General features: G+C 38.7%; 1 protein-coding gene across 3 annotated transcripts in view; it reads right to left on the reverse strand.

Moving 5' to 3' along the window:
- CSRNP3 (cysteine and serine rich nuclear protein 3) overlaps positions 1–19,139 on the reverse strand; it is a 201,669-nt gene that overhangs the window by 14,210 nt on the left and 168,320 nt on the right. For all 3 annotated transcript variants that reach the window (XM_080667296.1, XM_080667297.1, XM_080667298.1), the window contains one exon: positions 6,577–6,836. In XM_080667296.1, coding sequence (XP_080523422.1) covers positions 6,577–6,836 — 260 coding nt within the window. The remainder of the gene's footprint in view (positions 1–6,576; positions 6,837–19,139) is intronic.

Raw genomic sequence — 19,139 nt, forward strand, 5'->3', positions numbered from 1 at the left:
TTTCATGTTTCCAGATGTCCACTATTGGGATGTTATTTTGAGGGGTTGCTATTACCATTTGTGTTAATTCTTATTTGCAAACAGAAGCATCTTTCTATCTGTAAAGATCTGATTTGCTAAGGAATTCAAGTGTGTAATTGCCTAACATCTACTCAATTCTCTGTGATAGGAAAAGCTGCATTACCACACAGGAAGAGTTACCTTTCCCATCTTGTCACCTCTGTGGCACTTAGATTTGTTTTCACTGATTCTTGGCTGCCTAAGTGAATCTCCTCAAACTTCTGACTCCACGGCACATGTAGAACACCCAGGACTTGATTAGATATGCTTAATTGTTTCATTAAATTAAAATACCAGAAATAATCTGTAAGAACATATTCTTAAAGGTATTGCATTTGCCCAGGGCTGAAGGCCAGTCTCCCGGTTGCCATCACTTGGTTAGGCATATTTCCTCTGTACTTGTCAAAATAGGTTGTGCATATGACATGGCAAGTATTTGGAATATTAAAGTTTTCCATTTGATGTTGGAGCAGGCCTCCATTTGGGGATGTATTCCGGGACAGCAAAGCAGTAAGTATGCCCTTGAATAATCTTTATAGAGTTTAACAGAGAAGTTCGGTAGGGATAAGTGGAGGTAAAAAAACACCATGACCAGTAGATGCTGACTCATCTAATAAAGAACTATGGTATAAGGAAATCGTTTTAAAAACGATTCCAAAAATTTGGTAATTAAAGTTTTGAGATAATAGACTGTGTCTACCATCTCTCACAAACTCCTAATCCTTTTTATCTCCTGGGACATTTAGGATCTTTACCTGAAGGTTAGTTAAATCACAGGACTGTTACAGGGATACAAGGAGCAGGGCTGGGGTGAAGGTGGAGAATTGCAATGTTGCATGGGTCAGGCACTAAATGAATAAAACACAGTCATAAATGTAAGGTTTTGGGTGAAGAAGATTTAGATAGATTTAAAAGGATGATGATTATAAGAAGAGTTACCATCTGGCAAAATTTTTTATGAGGAAAGAGAGCAAACAACCAAGCATTTTTCAAGGAACACATGACCGAGAAACTGAGAAAAGTGTATAACTCTGGGAAGACATTGGAGATGGTACCAGAGGGGAGATAGTCCTAATCTCAGGAAGGAGAGGGAGAACAACAAAGGTTGAAAAAACTTTGAGAGAAAGAGGCAGTCAAAGCTGTGAAAGCTAAATTAAATTTCCTAGAACAAGGTAGTAGAATCCAGTAAGATTTAACCCAGAGGCAACTGGAATGCCAAGGCTATTTGAAATGTTCAAATGGCTGCCTAATGCATTTTACAGATACAAGTGAAATGGGAATAAAGGCTAATGTAATTGTTCAACAGTGTGGTGCTGATGATGAAATCTAAGCACTTAATTTGGAAGAGTATAGTATTAAGATGACTGCATTGATTACTGTGAAGAGTATGACATGTTTGAACGCGCTTGACGGAGAAAAAGAACTGTGCTCTGTAATTTAGAAATCTAAAGGTAGTTATTTCTTCTGGGACCATGCATTTTATTCAATCAGCTTTCTCTATTAATTGTTTTTAGACAATGTTTGGAACATCAACAACAAAAAGGATACACTTGAACCCCCAAAATAAAATTGTGGTTTTTTTCTACAAATCTTATTGTACATATTATTAGTTAATATATCTATCTCATAATTTGATTGAGTTGAATTACTAATTAGAAGGAATTTTACAGTGAAAAACGAATCTCTACTCTTAATTTGTCCTCAACATATTTATTATAAGGAAACATTAAGAAGTGTGGACGTTTCTTTTTACTAATTCTCCACTATTAAGGCCCCATTGGAAGAGGTGGTATGGAATACATTGGGTTGGAGGTACAGAGGAAAGAGAAAATGTCTTTTTACTGCTTTGGGGCTGTTGGTTCTCAAATAAGTAGGAGGGAAACTGCCTGGTTCCAAGTCAAAAGAGTTTCCTGTGGTGTTTTATCTGGTCTCCATAGTGAGAGCTTTGGAAAGTGTTTGTCTTGTCAGATGCTGCCTTCTCTCTGCTTTACTCAACAGGCAGTTTACTGCCTCTCACAGAGGACCACCTCCAGGCAAAACCAAGTGGCAAAGTTTGTTTGCAGCAATCCTGGCTTTCCTCTTTGGACCACTTTCTGTGCCGTAAACCTTCCTGCTGCCCCAGTGAAAACAGTAAGATCACTTTAGCTACATTTGTTTTATGACTTACCTCGGAGGGATTTTTATTTCAAAACAAATGTTGCTAATATTAAAAGTAAAATTTCAAGTTTCAGAGCAAAATTTTTGGATAGTTAATGTGTTTTTTTTTTTTCATTTAATGTTTTTGGATAGCTAATTTTAGATTTTGGATAGCTAAACCTTATCCCAATAGTCAGTGATATGTCAAAAACTGTAAACAGTAATATGCTAGAGGAATCACAATGAAAATATACAAGCTTTCCTCCATTAATACTCGTCAGTTTTTTTTGTTTGTTTGTTTTTTTTAGCAAACTGATCCACATTGCTGTGATCTTTTATTAGGTTCTTGTGATCATGTGATGTGTGTTTCTGAGTTTCTGAATACTTGCAGTATAGTGAGGCTAAAATCAGGTCATCTTAGAATCCCATTATCATTTTTGCTTGGTATTCATCTGGAAGAAGCTATGCTATCCAAATGATTTTTGTTTGCATCTTCACCAAAAGAAAAGACTGCATGTTTTCACTTCTCTGCTTATCAATGACAAGCCAAGACATAACACCTACTCAGATGATTGCCTCTCCAACTTCCAACACAAAGCACAATGAATAAAGTGCATCAATAATAGAATGCTCTTTTTGTTTCTTTTCTTCGTCAGCTTGTTAAAAAAAAGGGCATAGAAAGTAGCTGAATACAAATGGCAGGATCAGAATATATCACTGCCTGATGTGGAGGAAGGTTCCTGTAGTTGTGTGGCTCCCCCTGATATCCATCGCATGCACAATATGCTTCAAAGTTCACAATAAATCTTCTGGTTTTCAGATAGAATAGTTCCCCAGCTGTTAAAAACCACTGTACACAGTACTAAACCTCAGAAAGGGACGGCTCCCTATTGGCACACAGATTGTCTTTCCCAAGGTCTATAGGGGATAATCAATTAATTTTAGAAGAGGAAGTAACAAGATCATATGACCAGTTTTCTGCTGAGTGAGCCAGCTATATTACATCTTGGTACTTCTTCTTTAGTTGTACACATGGTCTCATAATTTACCTCTTCCACTGGGTCTTTGTTAATATTAACTTAAGTAATGTTTATAAAATGTCTGACAAATAAAAAAACACTGAATGAATGGCAACCATTACTATTGAGTTTGAAGAATGACTTCACTCTTTTGAGTAGGGTGTAGTGTTGGTTTGTCGTGGGTTAGAAAGGCAGAGGGTGGGTTTCACCAGCAAATCTGAAAATTATTATTAAATTAAACAACATGCAAAGCAATCATGAACAACAACAATAATAATGGATTGCTACCAAAAAATCTTAAGGGACATTTAATGAAAGATGGCAAAAACACCTCCAAAGGAAATATGCTCTATGCTGATTGTGTGCAGCTTAATTTAAGTAACTGCCTTTTTGTGCAATTGGGAGCAAAGCACATATATAAACAGCAAAATGCACAAAAACAAGGTATTTGGTATATCTCTGCCAACTTTATACTAGAAACTAAAAACTAAAGACAGGTAATAATGGTATGCTTATGGTGCTTCAGCTATTTAATGAATAACCCTTTATGTTAAGTCCTCTGGATTACCTGGAAAGATTTTCTTTTGTCACTAGATAATGATGGGGGAGCATTTTATATATATTGGTAGGTTGATGAATCACTGCAGATATGAAAAGAGCCTTTGGTCGATGGAAGAAGTTTTCTGAGCTATGTTTCTCTCCAGTTAATCTCTAATGTGGCAGAACAATGGGTATTTCCACCTGGACACCTCCCTGACATGTCTTAAAAAACTCAAAAGCCTCTAAAAATTAGTATGTCCAAAAAAATCTCATTATCTACCCCTCCCCCACACCTCCAGTCCCAATCTGTATCTCTTCCTGGATTCTTTGTCATATCCTTGTCATAGAGAAAGATACTATCATCCACAACCTACTCATTTTTGTAAGCCAGAAATTTAGGAGTTGTTCTTTTCCTTCCAAATCCACCCATTATCAAGAACTGTTGATTTTACTCCCTAAATTTCTCCCTCTGTCTATCTCTTTTCATCTTCCCTACAACCAATCTAATCTAGCTCACCATCATCTTTCTCCTTAACTGTTGCAATAGCCTCTTACCTGATTTAACTCCACATGCCACCCCCCCCACACACACACACATGGCTGTCCCCATCCCCTACCCACATCAGAGCATGAACCAGATCACATTACCCCACCAACCCAAACCCATGCTGAGAACTGTTGGATGATTTTTGATGGTCTTAGGATGAAGAGAGAAATAAAAAAGCTCTAACAGGATCTACGAGGCCCTGTCCCAACTCCTTCATGTCACTTCACTCTTTCTGTCTCAGCTGCAGCCACACCCGTCTCTGTGTGCTCACTGCACTTCTTCCTGCCACAGAGCAGCTCCAGGGCTTCCTGCAGCCTGAACCAATCTTGCCACTCCTTTTCGCCTAGTTATCTGTTCAGGTTTCAGTTCAGTTGTCATTCCCTTGAAGGAACCTTCTTTGACCTTCAGATCACAATTCTCTATTATATACTTTTACAGCACCTTGCAACTCTCCTTCATAGCACTTAATACAGCTCTGATTCTATTTTGTCTACATGATTAATATTTTCCTTTCCTATTAATATATTAATACTAGAGGCCCGGTGCATGAAATTCGTGCATGGGGGTGTGTGTCCCTCAGCCCAGCCTGCACCCTCTCCAATCTGGGACCCCTACTGGGATTGGGCCTAAATAGGCAGTTGGACATCCCTCTCACAATCCAGGACTGCTGGCTCCCAACTGCTCGCCTGCCTGCCTTCCTGATTGCCCCTAACTGCTTCTGCCTGCCAGCCTGATAACCCCCTAAACACTCCCCTGCCAGCCTGATTGCCCCTACCTGCCCTCCCCTGCAGGCCTGCCCTCCCCTGCAGGCCTGGTCACCCTCAACTGCCCTCCCTTGAAGGACTGGTTTCTCCCAACTGCCCTCCCCTGCTGGCCTGATCGCTCACAACTGCCCTACCCTGCTGTCCTGATCCTTCCCAACTGCCCTCCCCTGCTGGCCATCTTGTGGCAAACATCTTGTGTCCACATGGGGGCAGCCATCTTTGACCATATGGGTGCAGCCATCTTGTGTGTTGGAGTGACAGTCAATTTGCATATTACTGTTTTATTAGATGGGATAGAGGCCTGGTGCACTGGTGGGGACCAGCTGGTTTGCCCTGAAGGGTGTCCTGGATCAGGGTGGGGGTTCCCTTGGGGCGTGGGGCGGCCTGGGCGAGGGGCCTGTGGTGGTTTGCAAGCCGGCCATGCTCCCCAGTGACCCAAGCAGAGGCCCTGGTATCTGGGATTTATTTATCTTTTATAACTGAAACTTTGTAGCCTTCAGTGGAGGCCTGGGCTGGCCAGGGTGTGCAGGAAGCTTGGCTTCCTCAATTGCCGGGGAAACCCAAGCCTCCTGCTTGCTCCACGGCCACAGCCTTATTTATTGGTTGGGTTAATTTGCATACTCACTCCTGATTGGCTGGTGGGCATGGCTTGTGGGTATAGCAGAGGTACGGTCAATTTGCATATTACTCTTTTATTATATAGTATGTAAGTTCTAGGAGAAAAGGGACCGTATCTACTTTTGATACCAGTTAGCCCCAGCCAAAACACAGGGTCCATGATCTAGAATTACTCAATAATACACCTTTTCAAAGTGTATTATTTTTGAAATAAACCTTTAAAAAAAAAGGTTTTATTATATCACACTACCAATTTTACACACACACACACACACACACACACACACACACACACACACACACATTGAGCATCCCCACCCTCCTTTGCCCTCAGGGGCAGCGTTCTGAAGCACCTTTTTCCCTTCTATTCTTAAGCCCAGAGTCTGAAGGCCTGGAGAGGTATCAGCCTTCCCCCAAGGTCACACAGCAAGGGAGGGAGATAGATAGAGGAAGGGGACCTAGATGGGCAGGCAGCCCTGCACCGTCTCCTTGGAATCCTAGGGAGTGTAGGCCTCGGTTGTGTGGGAGAATTGCTCCTCACTCCTGGGCCAGTAGATGCCTTCCGTCTGCCGCTTCTCCTGCAGTTTCTGCACCAGCAGCACTAGCCCCATGGCCAGAAGCAGGGCAGCCAAGAGGGAGAAGACCACGATGACAGCAGCGGTTGCCTCCTTATAGAATGAATTATGCATAAACAACATCAGGTAACTTTTCCACATCATTACTTTCAGCGAAGACACTATACCAATTTTGCTAAAAAAAAAAAAAAGCCGTAGCAGACAGTCTGTTGTGTAAAATACCCAGTTTGGCCTGTAAATTTAAATATGAAAATGCTTAACTAAATTGAAGAGAAGACACGGGGTTTTGCAAAAAGTGAGTTTCAAATGCTGTTTACCTTTAGTTTTAAAGAGTTCAGTTTTTCTTCCCTGAGGTGTTCTCTTAGCATCTCCCGGTGGATCCGCTCCTGCTCCCGGGCGAATTCGCCCAGTGTGTACTGGCGCACGCTGTTGTGGCGGCTGGACATGCCCAGCGTGCTGCCCCCTTGGCTGGGCACGCTCGTGAAGCCCTGCCTCCTGGTGAAGTAGTACACGGTGACACAGCTGAAATGCACATTCTTGGTCCGCAGCCGCTTCTCCCTTTTGAGGATGGAGGAAGCTGAAAGAGAAAGAAGCAATACAGTGAACACTTGGGGCAGCAGTTTTAGATGAGGCCAAGAATTAGAAACTGCCACCTGAATCTTTTGGTCAATCCCTTTAGGCAGGGACACACAAAAAAGGTCATATCTCAGGATTAGCGCATATTTCTATGTCCTTTCTTTAATCTTTCTCTAGCTGTGGTGGAGTAGACTTTTAAGTTCCATAAATAGCAGTAGTCTAAACAAAACTTTAGGAAAGTTGCCAATAGTCTATGAATCTGTAGCATAATTTCATTTCTCATTTTCCCCAACCTCTGAAGTTTCTGTTTTATGGTTTTCACATGAGTTGCATCAGACTTTAATCGGAAAAGACATACTACAAACCTTCACACTTTGGTTCTCATTTTGATATAGAGGGCCTTTCTGTTGTTCGAAGTCCCTTGGCATAAAATATGTGTCTACTTAAAAATTTCAGAAAATTCTAAAAAGCAATAAAAATTCACACACAAAAAAAGCTTACTGGCAGTATTTAGATATTTTTACAATCAAAATTTAACAAAGCTTTTATTTGATATGAATCTCATTAAATAGCATTATGGACAGGGGGATTTTAATCTAAGTGTATGCTGAGACGATTGAAAATGCCATGAGATGTTTTATTATTAGTTACTAGAGGCCCGGTGGATGAAATTTGTGCACTGGAGGGGGAGGAGGGGAATCCCTCAGCCCGGCCTGTGCCCTTTCTCAGTCCAGGAGCCCTCAGGGGATGTCTAACTGACGGCTTAGGCCCTATAGGGAGCGGGCCTAAGACGTCAGTCAGACATCCTTACTGCTGCAGTGGAGGCAGGAGAGGCTCCTGCCACTGCCGCTGCGCTCACCAGCTGTGAGCCTGGCTTCTGGCTGAGCGGCGCTCCCCCTGTGGGAGCACACTGACCACCAGGGGGCAGCTCCTATGTTGAGCGTCTTCCCCCTGGTGGTCAGTGCACATCATAGCGACCGGTCATTCTGCTGTTTGGTTGATTTGCATATTAGCCTTTTATTAAATAGGAGAGGGACTCAAGATGCATAGAGCATCATGGAGGGTTGAGACACATACTGTAGTTGACAGAAAGAAAGTCACATTCTAATCAGGACCTTTTAGAGTTGAAAGACATGCTAGACATCATCTAGACCATCTTTTTATTTTATAGTGAAGTGACCCAGGCTTGAAGAATTTGAGTAGTTTCTTTCAGTGTGGACAGTTAGTGGCAAAACTAATCTTAAACCCAAAAGCTCTGGGTCTGTTGCTATATTATATAACACTTCTCCAAGGTACAATGAATTGAAGAGACAGATACAGAATAATGCTGCTATGGACTAAACTGTGCCTCCTCATCCCCAAAATATATTGAAGTTTTAACACTCAATACCCTGGATGTAACCTTATTAAGGAATAGTGTCATTACAGAGGTGATCATGTTATGGTAAGGTCTTTAGGGTGGGTCTTAATCCAATATGACTGGTGTCCATATAAAAAAGGGAACAACTGGACACAGACATGCACAGAGGGATGATGTACAGATACAGGGAGGAGCCCAAGTGAAGATGGAGACAGATGGGGATTTTGCTGCCAAAGCCAAGGAATGTCTGGGGCTACCAGAAACTGGAAAAGGCCAAGAAAGGCTATTACCCTACAAGCTTTCAGAGGAGCATTGCCCTGCCAACACCTTGACTTTGATCTTCTAGTCTCCAGAACTATGAGACAAAAAATTTCTGTTCTAAGCCACTGAGTTGGTGGCATTTTTTTTTATAGCAGCTTAGGAAACTAATACACATGCTCAAATAGAAAAACAGACAGGAAGAAACAATGAACTGAGAATAAATCCTTGAATAGCAAAAAATAATAAAAACTAACATTTGCGATGTGCTTCCTAAGTTCTGGATTATGCAAAGAACCTTACATGAATTATTTTATCTTTACAACTCCTTGGGTTGATATTACCCTTATCTCCATCTCCATTTTGAGGAAACCAAGTCATCAAAAGTTAAATAACATAGCCAAGGTCATATAACCAGTGGCGAAGCTGGGATTCATTATTCCTGAGCCCAGGGTTTTAAACATCATGTCACAGCAATAGCTGAAGTCACTCAGGGAGTTGCACAAGGCTGAGAGATGTCAACTGCTACTGTCTTCAGAGATGATCTTGATTTGGAAGGCTGCATAGGCAATGTAAAATAAAAGACTACAATATCACTTTGGATTTATATAAGAATCTTCTTCCAAGTGGACTCAAGTTTTTTTGTCTTATTCCCCACTTCACTCAATAAAATATTTAAGCCAAATATAAAGAGGTTGCTATGACTAATCTCATTTCACAGATTTATGTATTCAACAAGTATTAATCAAAGACCTAGTATGTACCAGGCATGTTCTAGATGATTGGATACATTGGTGAATAAACCAGGTGGTGATCCCTGGCCATGAAACTTTCATTTCCTGTGATGAGCTCAGACAGAATGACCAGATTTAGAAGAATAGAGAGTATGAGAAATAGGACATTTGGGCAAGAATTTTGCTTCCCCACCTTCCCCTCTTCCCTACTGTTATACTTTTCCAAAGGAGATTGCCAGAAAGCAAATGCTTTCAAACGTGCACATAATTTCCCCATTTATTTATGTGTATGTTCACTGCAACATGTACTCCTGGCAGCAGAGACAATTTTCAGCTTTGATTTAAAAGCTCTGATCTGCTTCATAACTGTATGTTTAAATCACCTCAAAAAAGAGAAGCATTTGTAAAAAATGTAAAGATCACCGTAGAAAGCAAAATTCAACAATCTGCCTGGTGATCTGACAACCTCATCTGTCACCCCTTACAGCAGGCTAGAGCTTCTGATTTTGGGAATGATAATCTTCAACCTTTTTTACCCTTGATATCATAAAAATGATGCCCTTAAGTCATTATCTTTTAAGGCCATACATTTATAGGTAAGGAAAAATATTAATGTAGTAATTTAAGATAATTATTATAAGCACCTCTGACAATTTTATTACTTATATCTTTTTAGACAATTCATGGAACTCTAGACCAATTTCTTTCTTAAAAATTTATTTAGATCATGTATCTGTATTTTTAGATTTTATGAAGAACTCTTCAATCTTCTGCATGAATGTACTGTACCACCGTTTTCTAAAAAACAGACTATCCTTTCCAGAAAGTCAGTCCAGAGAGGACTTTCTAATAGATAGCAGGGGCCCCTTCACCTGGGCTCTTGGCATCGCTGACACTGTCAAATTGTGCTAGGATTAGTGCTGCTTCTGTCCCACAAGCCTTTACAAGTCAAACCTGTGCTTATGGTTGTCTTAGCATTTGCATATTATAAATAGCACTGAGAAAAGAATGATTGAAAAGCCTACAAAGTATATTTAAAAGGAAGGCTTTGAAATACTATAAGATCAGCTGTATGAGGGATGTTTTAAGTATGGGTTTCCTGAAAACTTAGGAGCCACCCACGTCTCTCTTCTGATTGAATTGGAGCACTAGCATGGGCTTTTATGGGCTATCTCCTGCCTCCAGGCCCCAATTTGACTAACATCACAAAATGAAGTCATAAAAAGAGAGTCTGCTTTTCAAGCCTGGGAAAAACAGACAAATTCACTCAACACATCTGCCTTAGGGAATCCAAAACCTCCCTGATATACCTACCTAGTAATTTGTGCCCTTTGCAGAATGCTTGAACTCAGCTTTGTGTTTCTACAGAGTTTTGTGTTCAGTTTACTACTGTGAGGTCAAGAGCAAGAAAAAGGCAGAAGTGGTCTTTCATTACTGCTTTAAAAAGAATTAGTCTGTTTTCATGCACAATATTATTTTTTTGGTGTCTTTCAGCTCCTTTTTTTAATCCCATTTATAATTAACTCCCTCCCCCCCCCCCCCCCACACACATCCCCCAAAGCAGAAGTGTCTGAATGCAACAATACTGCATATGCTGCCTAGGACACAGATCTTGGGAACACCATTATGGTCACCACATCATAATGTGCATATTGGTGTTACTATAAAATGATCACATATTATGGAGATAATGTTGATTTCTATAAATTAAAGAAATAAACAGCTCAGAGGGATTGATATTAGCTATCAGCAGGTTATTCTTCCTAAAAAATGCTTTAGAAATGAATGGTAAATAAAAATGGGAAAGTCACTCATTCACAATGCCTAGGTAAGAATTTAATTAGATAGAGTAAAATAATCTGTATCACAAAATATATAACTAGTTCATGGGCAGAGTGGATTAAAAATGGAAGTCAAAAATAAATTTGGGGCAGTGTGTTTCCAGGGTGAGACAGTATTCTGATAAGACCAATATTCTGATCCCACAGAGGAGATGAATATATCAGGTATCAGAGTTTAATCACATCAATCTCTAAGAAGATTCAACTGACTTTGCTTAATTTCCACACTCATAAACCAACCTGTTCATATAAATTGGGATACACCTTCAAGTCAATAAGACTAATGAGTTGACACATCAATTTTGTTTCTTACTGCAAACGATTTGTTTCAAATTTATACTTTAGCCATTAGTGAATGTGATTAGCGCATACAATGCCATCTGAAATTGCCTTCTCCTCACGCACAGAGACCATCACGTGGAGACAGAGGGAAGCCAGATAGAAGGGACAAGAACCATGATGGGGGGTAGGAAACAGAACCGGGAAACCCAGCTGGGCGGGAAGGAAGGGCACACATAGGAGACAAATTTTAAAATGTATGGATGTTGCTAAGACAGGCAGCTTGCACATAACCAATCACAAGGCAGTGAGGTGTGTAAACCAATCCCAAGGTTGTGGCTAAGGCAGAATTCTTTGACAGGACCAATCAAGAACTAGCAAGACATGCATCTGCCCCTAGATTGAAAAGTGCACATGCTTCCTCTCTCCTCTCTGCTCTCCCTGCTGTGTCAGATTCTTGGGTTGATGATAGGAGACATGCTCCCCTGCACCCACTTGGTTTATGGCCATGTGGGACTCTACACATGGACTAACAGACTTTAACACCAACTGTAACATGGGAAGAAAGCTCTGAACACACTGGCCTGCTCCTGGAACGCCTGCACCTTTTCTGGGACTGGCTTCTCTCAATAAACTTTGCTTCTGCTAACCGTTTTTGTCCATGACTTCATGCTTCTATTTCATGAGAGAATGAACTGACTCAAACACCTCACATTTGGGTTTCAATCATGGATCTGGGCCTGTAAAGCAGAAGACCAGATTCCAGACCATTCCAGATGGACACCACCATAGTGCTGCCATCTTGGAGTCCATGCTGGCACAGCAAGCCGGTCACCCTCTCAACGCAGGCTTGTTCTTGTGCCAACAACTATCAGCAAAACCTGGGTAGAGCTGGAAAGGCAGGAAGCAATAAACAGACCTAAGTATTTTGCCACTAAATCTGGCACATGCAAGTTGAGAGTTCATGGCCCAGTGTGATGTTAAACAAGGGGTAAACCCTGAAAAATATTAGTTCTGCTGCTTGGGTCTGAAGTCATTAGCTCACTTCTCTCTCCTGTGTACTATGCTCAGAAGGAAAACATCAGGTGATTTGAAAGTCTATACTTTGAGTTTATTTTTCATTTATCTGGGGGAAATTTAGTAGAAGCAAAGTGAAATTGCTGAAATTAGCTTGTTTATTTTCGTAAATCTTGGGCAATTAAACGCGAGTTTTTAAAACATACAGACCAAATGAATAGGGGCCTGTGAAAGTGTGCATGTTGCTTTGTACCTTTTGAAAAACAAACTAAGATAAATCAGACTTAGGAAGTCAGGAAGCCTAGCTTACAAACCCCAAATCTTGTTTCATCAGGAAGTATTTTATGTAGAAATTAGCCTAATAGCTTAGATATGAAATCAATTTTCAATGGTTAAAGTGATTTAGATTGTTTAATAAGTCCTAATCTTTACAAGTGACTTCTGCAAATTTCCTGTGATCATAGTCTCACATTTTTATCCACCTTGACATGACTATCAAGGTTGGTTCCTCTTCATGAGAGTGTTGCCTGCATGTTCTCAAATCTTAACCATAAGTAAGGAGCGAAAATCAATCTAGCAACCAAGAAATATAGGAATAGTTTCTTTGAAAATAAAGTGTAGTTTGCTATAGAAAGCAATTCAGCCTTATTTTAATTGTCCTCCTTTATTCCTTTAAGTTACATCCTCAAGTTTCCTGAATATAGTTGCTCTAGTTTTGTCTTTTGTTATTTTGCTCAAGTAAGGCTTTTAGGGCAGTTGTAAATCATTCAAGTGGGAGAAACTCCAAAAAACTGATACTCTTGGGTCCTGGGTGAATGAGAGGCAAAATAAAAGTAAAGACTAATTGGGAATATTTTCTTTCCAACCACGCACAAAATACAAATGACCTAAAGTGTGTAATGTAAAGTGATCTATTACAAACATTACATTATTTTACACGCAGTTATGAAGAGCATAAAACACATACAAACAATCACAAACAAAAGAGACTCTCCCAAATGCTGTACATATTATAAGCAATATTGTGTAATCCAATATTGGAATTAAAGTGCTTTGCGTTTCCAAAAAGGTACTGAGACAGAGTCAGCAAATGTGAGAAAATGTCAGAATCCAGATAGTAGGAAACAAATCAGGAACCATTCTTTTTCTTCTCTTACTGCCCCTATTCCTATGAAAGTAGCATTAAAAAACAAAAGACCAAAGAAAAATAGGTCCCACCCATAGTGATACTCGAGATGCCAAGTCCACATTTGTATTTGGTTCCCTATAGCGAGAATGATAGCTCTAAATGCTTTTAAAATTGCAGCACATCTCTCCCCTCAGTCCCGAAATACCACTCTTTTCCATCTCAAACCATCCAGCCAACTTATGTACTAGTTGGTAAAGCAGCAAGTAAACAGAACCATATAAAATATTATAAACATACGTAAGAAGCAGTCATCATTCTGATTTCAGTCCTTCTGTAGAGGAGGAATAGTTTTATAATTCATAGACAAAATTAGGTAGTTTAACCATTTAGCTGCATTTTCCACTCTAATATTGTTAGAAATATTCACAATGAATTGCCTTCAAGGCTAATAATATATTTCGTGTATCGCAGCTTCTGAGTGAAATAATTTAAGATGAGATGCTTTGAAGTCATTAGTGTATCAAACCCAAACCAAAAATAAAACCTTCTCACATAAGACTATGTAAAATAATAAGTATTCTATCAAGAGGTGTACAAATATTGCATCATGCATTTAAACAAAAAATATTAGCAAGTCTAGAAGTAACATGAAAAGATGACCCTTGAGGCTGGATGACTAAAGCTTTGTTTTGGATCCTAAACATGCATGTCACGTCGTCATCCATTCAAGTCTGTCAGCTACATCCACACAAGCAAGCGAGAGATCTGCATGGAGGAAACCAGCTTTCTCCCGAGCCTCTCCACACAGCTGCCCAGCACACTGCAAGCTGCATTTGACATTAGAGGGGTCATTTAATAGCATAATCGTTGATTTGCAATTCTAAGCTTGGAAAAATGTAAGGTTTACCACCCAGGGTTTTGACGTACGTTCAGAAACCTGCTTATAAAAATTAAGTGTAAACTTTGACCTTCCAGCTTTGATGTCATAAATAATTTAAATGATTAAATCTTAAAGAATAATCATCTTTCAGAACTAGCTATTTTTCATCCACACATTCTCCTGATTAAAGATGCCCCCTGCACTTTCTAATTCTTGTGAGTAATCTTTTAAAAAAAGGGGGGAGTGAAAGGGTTGTTTTATTCTCATATTTGTTAGGACACAAGGAATATTACATTTTAATGTTATAAAATTGAAACATCGAAACAGCAAAAGTTAAAAGAAGAAAACACGTTCTCTTTTATATATAATCTTAACATGTAATTGACTTAGCACTGATCCTCATTCGTCTTACATTAAATTGACGTTCCCTTGAAAATGTGTTATGACTGCAGAATGTCCTAGCCACCAACACAAAATGCCATTAAACATTGGGGATGATGAATTGTTAGACTAAAACAAATTTAGATTAAACTATAGATTAAAATAGTACCAGTAACTGAGCAATCTACTGATTTTCATTCTAATTTTCCTTTTGCATCGATTTATCCATCAAATTTATAGTACTAGGCATCATGAATTTTGGTGTTCCAATTCTATGTTTGGAACAGTCTTCCTTCTGGTTCAATTTTGTCTTTACATGACACATCACTTAAAGTTTATACATTAAGATCCTTGAGCAAAATTATTTGAAACACAATGTGACATTAAAATATTTTGCTAAATTTAGGCCCTGCATACTGATCAGTTCTGCCCAAAGGAGAATGGATGTTGGATTTTTTTTTTCCTGTTCCATATAGTCAGCTTACCATTCTACATTATTATTAGTAAAATCATTTTATAGAATTTTGATCAATGTTATCAGCTCTTTTCTCTTTTCACACTATGTACATTTCTCTTTTTTTTTTTTTTCTGTTCCGCCATTTCATATAGGAGGAGGGCACAAATAAATCCTCCCTCTTCAGATCATGGCAATTTTAATCTATCCCATAATATGTACATTTCTTTAGGTAACATTAAACTTTTCCAAGGAATCTTTGAGGTTTCTACAGTCATTGCTAACATTTACACATGGAACATACATAATTATTGAGGTACCTCAATATCTTTTCATTTTTTTAAAAATAAAATGTTTCTATATTGTAAGCATATCATGGTATTAATAATGAATTAGAGGAAATATTGTTCCATCCTGATACTGGGTAAATAATAAATTGTGAAATAATAAAACAAATAAAAAATCTGAATTCTAATACTTGCTAAATTCCATTATACAGATTATATTAATAAGCATCTGCATTTCTCATTTCCTGCACTAATGTTTTCAGAATTATGTTTATCTACCTCATAGTTATTTTATCAAAAATAATCACCTTTGGAAATGCCTTAAGAATCACAGATGGAAAGCATTACATATGCAGAGTACTATCTTGGTGACGCTGTTAAACCAAATAAAAATCGTGAGAAAATAAGTACCACCTACTTCCCAGCTTGTTTCTTTAATCTCTCATATGTGCAATTAAACCCTAAAACTTCACACTAAAGAAACATATCTCACTGCTCCTAAAGTAACAGCTATTTCCAAAATATATAAACCTATACTCTCATTTTATGAAAATCTCAATATGGATATCATTTTAAGACCTTCCCGTTTCTTATTGGGGAAAAAGGTAGTCGTTACTAAACATAAATAGTTGCAGTTCTGGCTGCAGTCCAAGGTGTAAGCACTTTCCTCTGCTGTCTCAGCAATTCTCCTGATGTCAAAGACACATTAAAATAAATGGGAACCATATGGCTCCTCAGCAGAGTACCCGCGCTCTTACAACCGAGAGGGCAATACAATTCATTACCACCATCGGAGAAATATTTGAGGGACATGGAATACCTCAATGCAAAATAAAGCTGCATGAGGCAGGCCATTTGATTAAAAGTCTCACACAATGACAGAAGGAGACATTTGCTATTCTTCAGCTTTCCCAACCTGTTTTGCTGCTTTTGACATTTTCTCAATACCACCAGGAGCCTTTCCGGTTAGAAGAATTAAACAGCACTTTCCACCTGCTCAATGATTTTCCCACACAGTATTTCATCTGGGGCAACAATATAGCCCCATTAAGCCTAACACATCATAATAATCCAGGTCAGAACATCATTTAACAACAGCAACAAAACAAAATGCTCAACAATAAGAGCAACAAAACTCTCCTAAGATCAAGTCATCCTGGAGAGCAACACCAGGCCAAAGATTACACACTTTAATTTTGAACTTTGCCAGGAAGGGTGAAATCTGGATGCTTGATTTCTGTTTTTGTCCTTAAGCTTGAAACACCTTTACTATACTTATCCCAAATAAAAATACAAATCATTGAAAAGATACAGAAGGAAGAAATTAATCAATGCTGGTTCCATATCAGAAATTCTAAATTTTAAAAAAGGATCCAGGGCTGCAGAGTTGTGATTAAAGCAGAGGCTGGGAAGGCTGGTGGGAGAGGGGCAGCTAGGTTTCTGACGTACTTTCTGTTGGTTGTCAATGAATAATTGAATGAATATTCATTGAATATTCAATGAATAGTCAAAACCCAAAAGATGCACTTTTATCTATGATTTTTCTATAAACATGCCCATTTTTTGGTTGACTTTATGCATAGTTTTCATAATATTTCTTGTTTGTTTTTAATACCTTTAAAAATGACGAATAAAAAAATTACTTATACACAATGTCTAGTATGGAATGGTTACCCAATATCTACTAGAAAAATAAAATTAAGTGTCAACTCCAGAAGCCTCTCATAGAACTCTTAGGATAAGGTGAGAGCTCTGTCTGCACATTTCTAGAGCATCCTTGCTTTGATATTGATCACATTAGTGTGTGTTAAGAGTTAAACTAAGTTCCATGAATGAGTATATGAAGTATGGGGTAAATCAATAAACATTTGCTAAATATATTTTCCTTAATTTTAAATGATAACTTGACATTTAACAGCTTTCCCCTGAAGCCTCATGGTCAACATGTCTTCCTTCCTCACTAATTTCTGGACACTTTATCTTCCTGGGGTGCTTTTCAATGGGGAAAAAACACACAACGTATTGAAAAGAGGCCATATCACCCTCATGGCAGTGGGTACAAATAACTTTTGTATTAGAAACCATTTGAAAAATGCTATATTTTACATGCCAGAAGATCTCACCAACCATGGCATCATAATAAACCTCTAAACCGTCCATCAATAATGAGCCTCTAAATCCATCTCTAAAAACTGGGGAAACAGTTACCTGAATATTATAAAATGATTTTGAAAGAGAAATCCTGCTTATAAAATATAACTAATTGGTATTGACTGACAGCAAAAACATGACTTAAATGCTTGCCTTTAGCAATTCATTGGTGATGGTTCTACACAATGATTCTGTCTCTTAGTATTTAAATTGTCATCTTTGCCTTAGAGCAGTGACTGTCCTGTAAAAATAAAATCATACTGCTCAAGAAATAATTTCTTACAAAATATAATACATAGGCATGTTCTATGACAGATGACTTTCTCCTTTTGGTGATGAGACATAAGAAAAAGGCCCAGTTGATGAGACCCTGAGACAAGGCACAGAAATAAGCTAAGGGGATTTTACATTTTTACTGAAATATGCAAGCAGGACAGAACTGAAACAATGTGGGCTGGAATGAAAATTGAATGAGGGCAGAGATTTGTCATGTCTGGGACTGAATTTACCCTAAAGCTAAAATGTTGTCCTGTTCATGTTTCATGAATGAGGGCAAAAGACAGGATACTCCTGGGTCAGAACAAACTGCTTTATTATTCCCAGCATATCAAGTGTCATGAACACCATGTGTCTGTTGGTATTTTTTGTCCCTCAAATTCTACAGGGGCGATGTGTGTGTGTGTGTGTGTGTGTGTGTGTGTGTGTGTGTGTGTGTGTTTGTGTGTGTGTGCGCGTGCGCAAATAGATATTACACACACAGTAGGTTTGCATTGTATCCAAGGCATAATGAGGAAAGGAAACCACAGTTTTTCAGTGAGCAAGTAAGTAAGCCTGTTTTGTTTTGTTTTTGTCCCAGAAGGAGACATTACCTCATCCATCAAGGTTGCTTGCTACAAACACAACCCTGAGAACTGGCTCAGGTAAAGAGGGGCAAGGTCAGTGCATTCTTGGCACCCTCAGAAAAACAACGAGGAGTATGAAAAGCCATGCAGGAGTGTCTCCCAATGGAATTTTTATTTCATTTTGTACAATCATATATCCCAAGAACCTGAAATAACATGTTGTGTAATAGATATTCAATACATAGCTGTTTAATAAATGAGTGGGACTTATTGATAAGTTTCTACTCTTATTAAACACTGCAATTCTTACAAAATTCTAATTTTACAAGCACATATGCATAACTATCATTTAGTATGTGAAAGCAATATTCAAAAAACACATAAAGAAATAATCTTTCTTTATAAGGAGACTATGACCTAAAACAGTTCCTAAAGAATGCTCAATTAGGTATTTTTATTACTGTGAGGTATAGCATCTTTTATCTTCATAGCTCAGGGATATTTGCCTTTGCAGATGTGTTGCCAAATGAGAAAATCAATTCAAAGACCTTTGGAATGATTTCAGCAGTTCCAAGGAGTGGTATAATCTACAGCTCTCCTATCACCTCTGTGATCTATGGATATTTTTTTCTCCTCAGGTACCTTCTGGATACATATATTAGTAAACAGTCCCAAAAGGATCTGTGTTTGC

This window comes from Plecotus auritus (assembly GCF_963455305.1).
Source record: "Plecotus auritus genome assembly, chromosome: 5".
NCBI classification, from domain to species: domain Eukaryota; kingdom Metazoa; phylum Chordata; class Mammalia; order Chiroptera; family Vespertilionidae; genus Plecotus; species Plecotus auritus.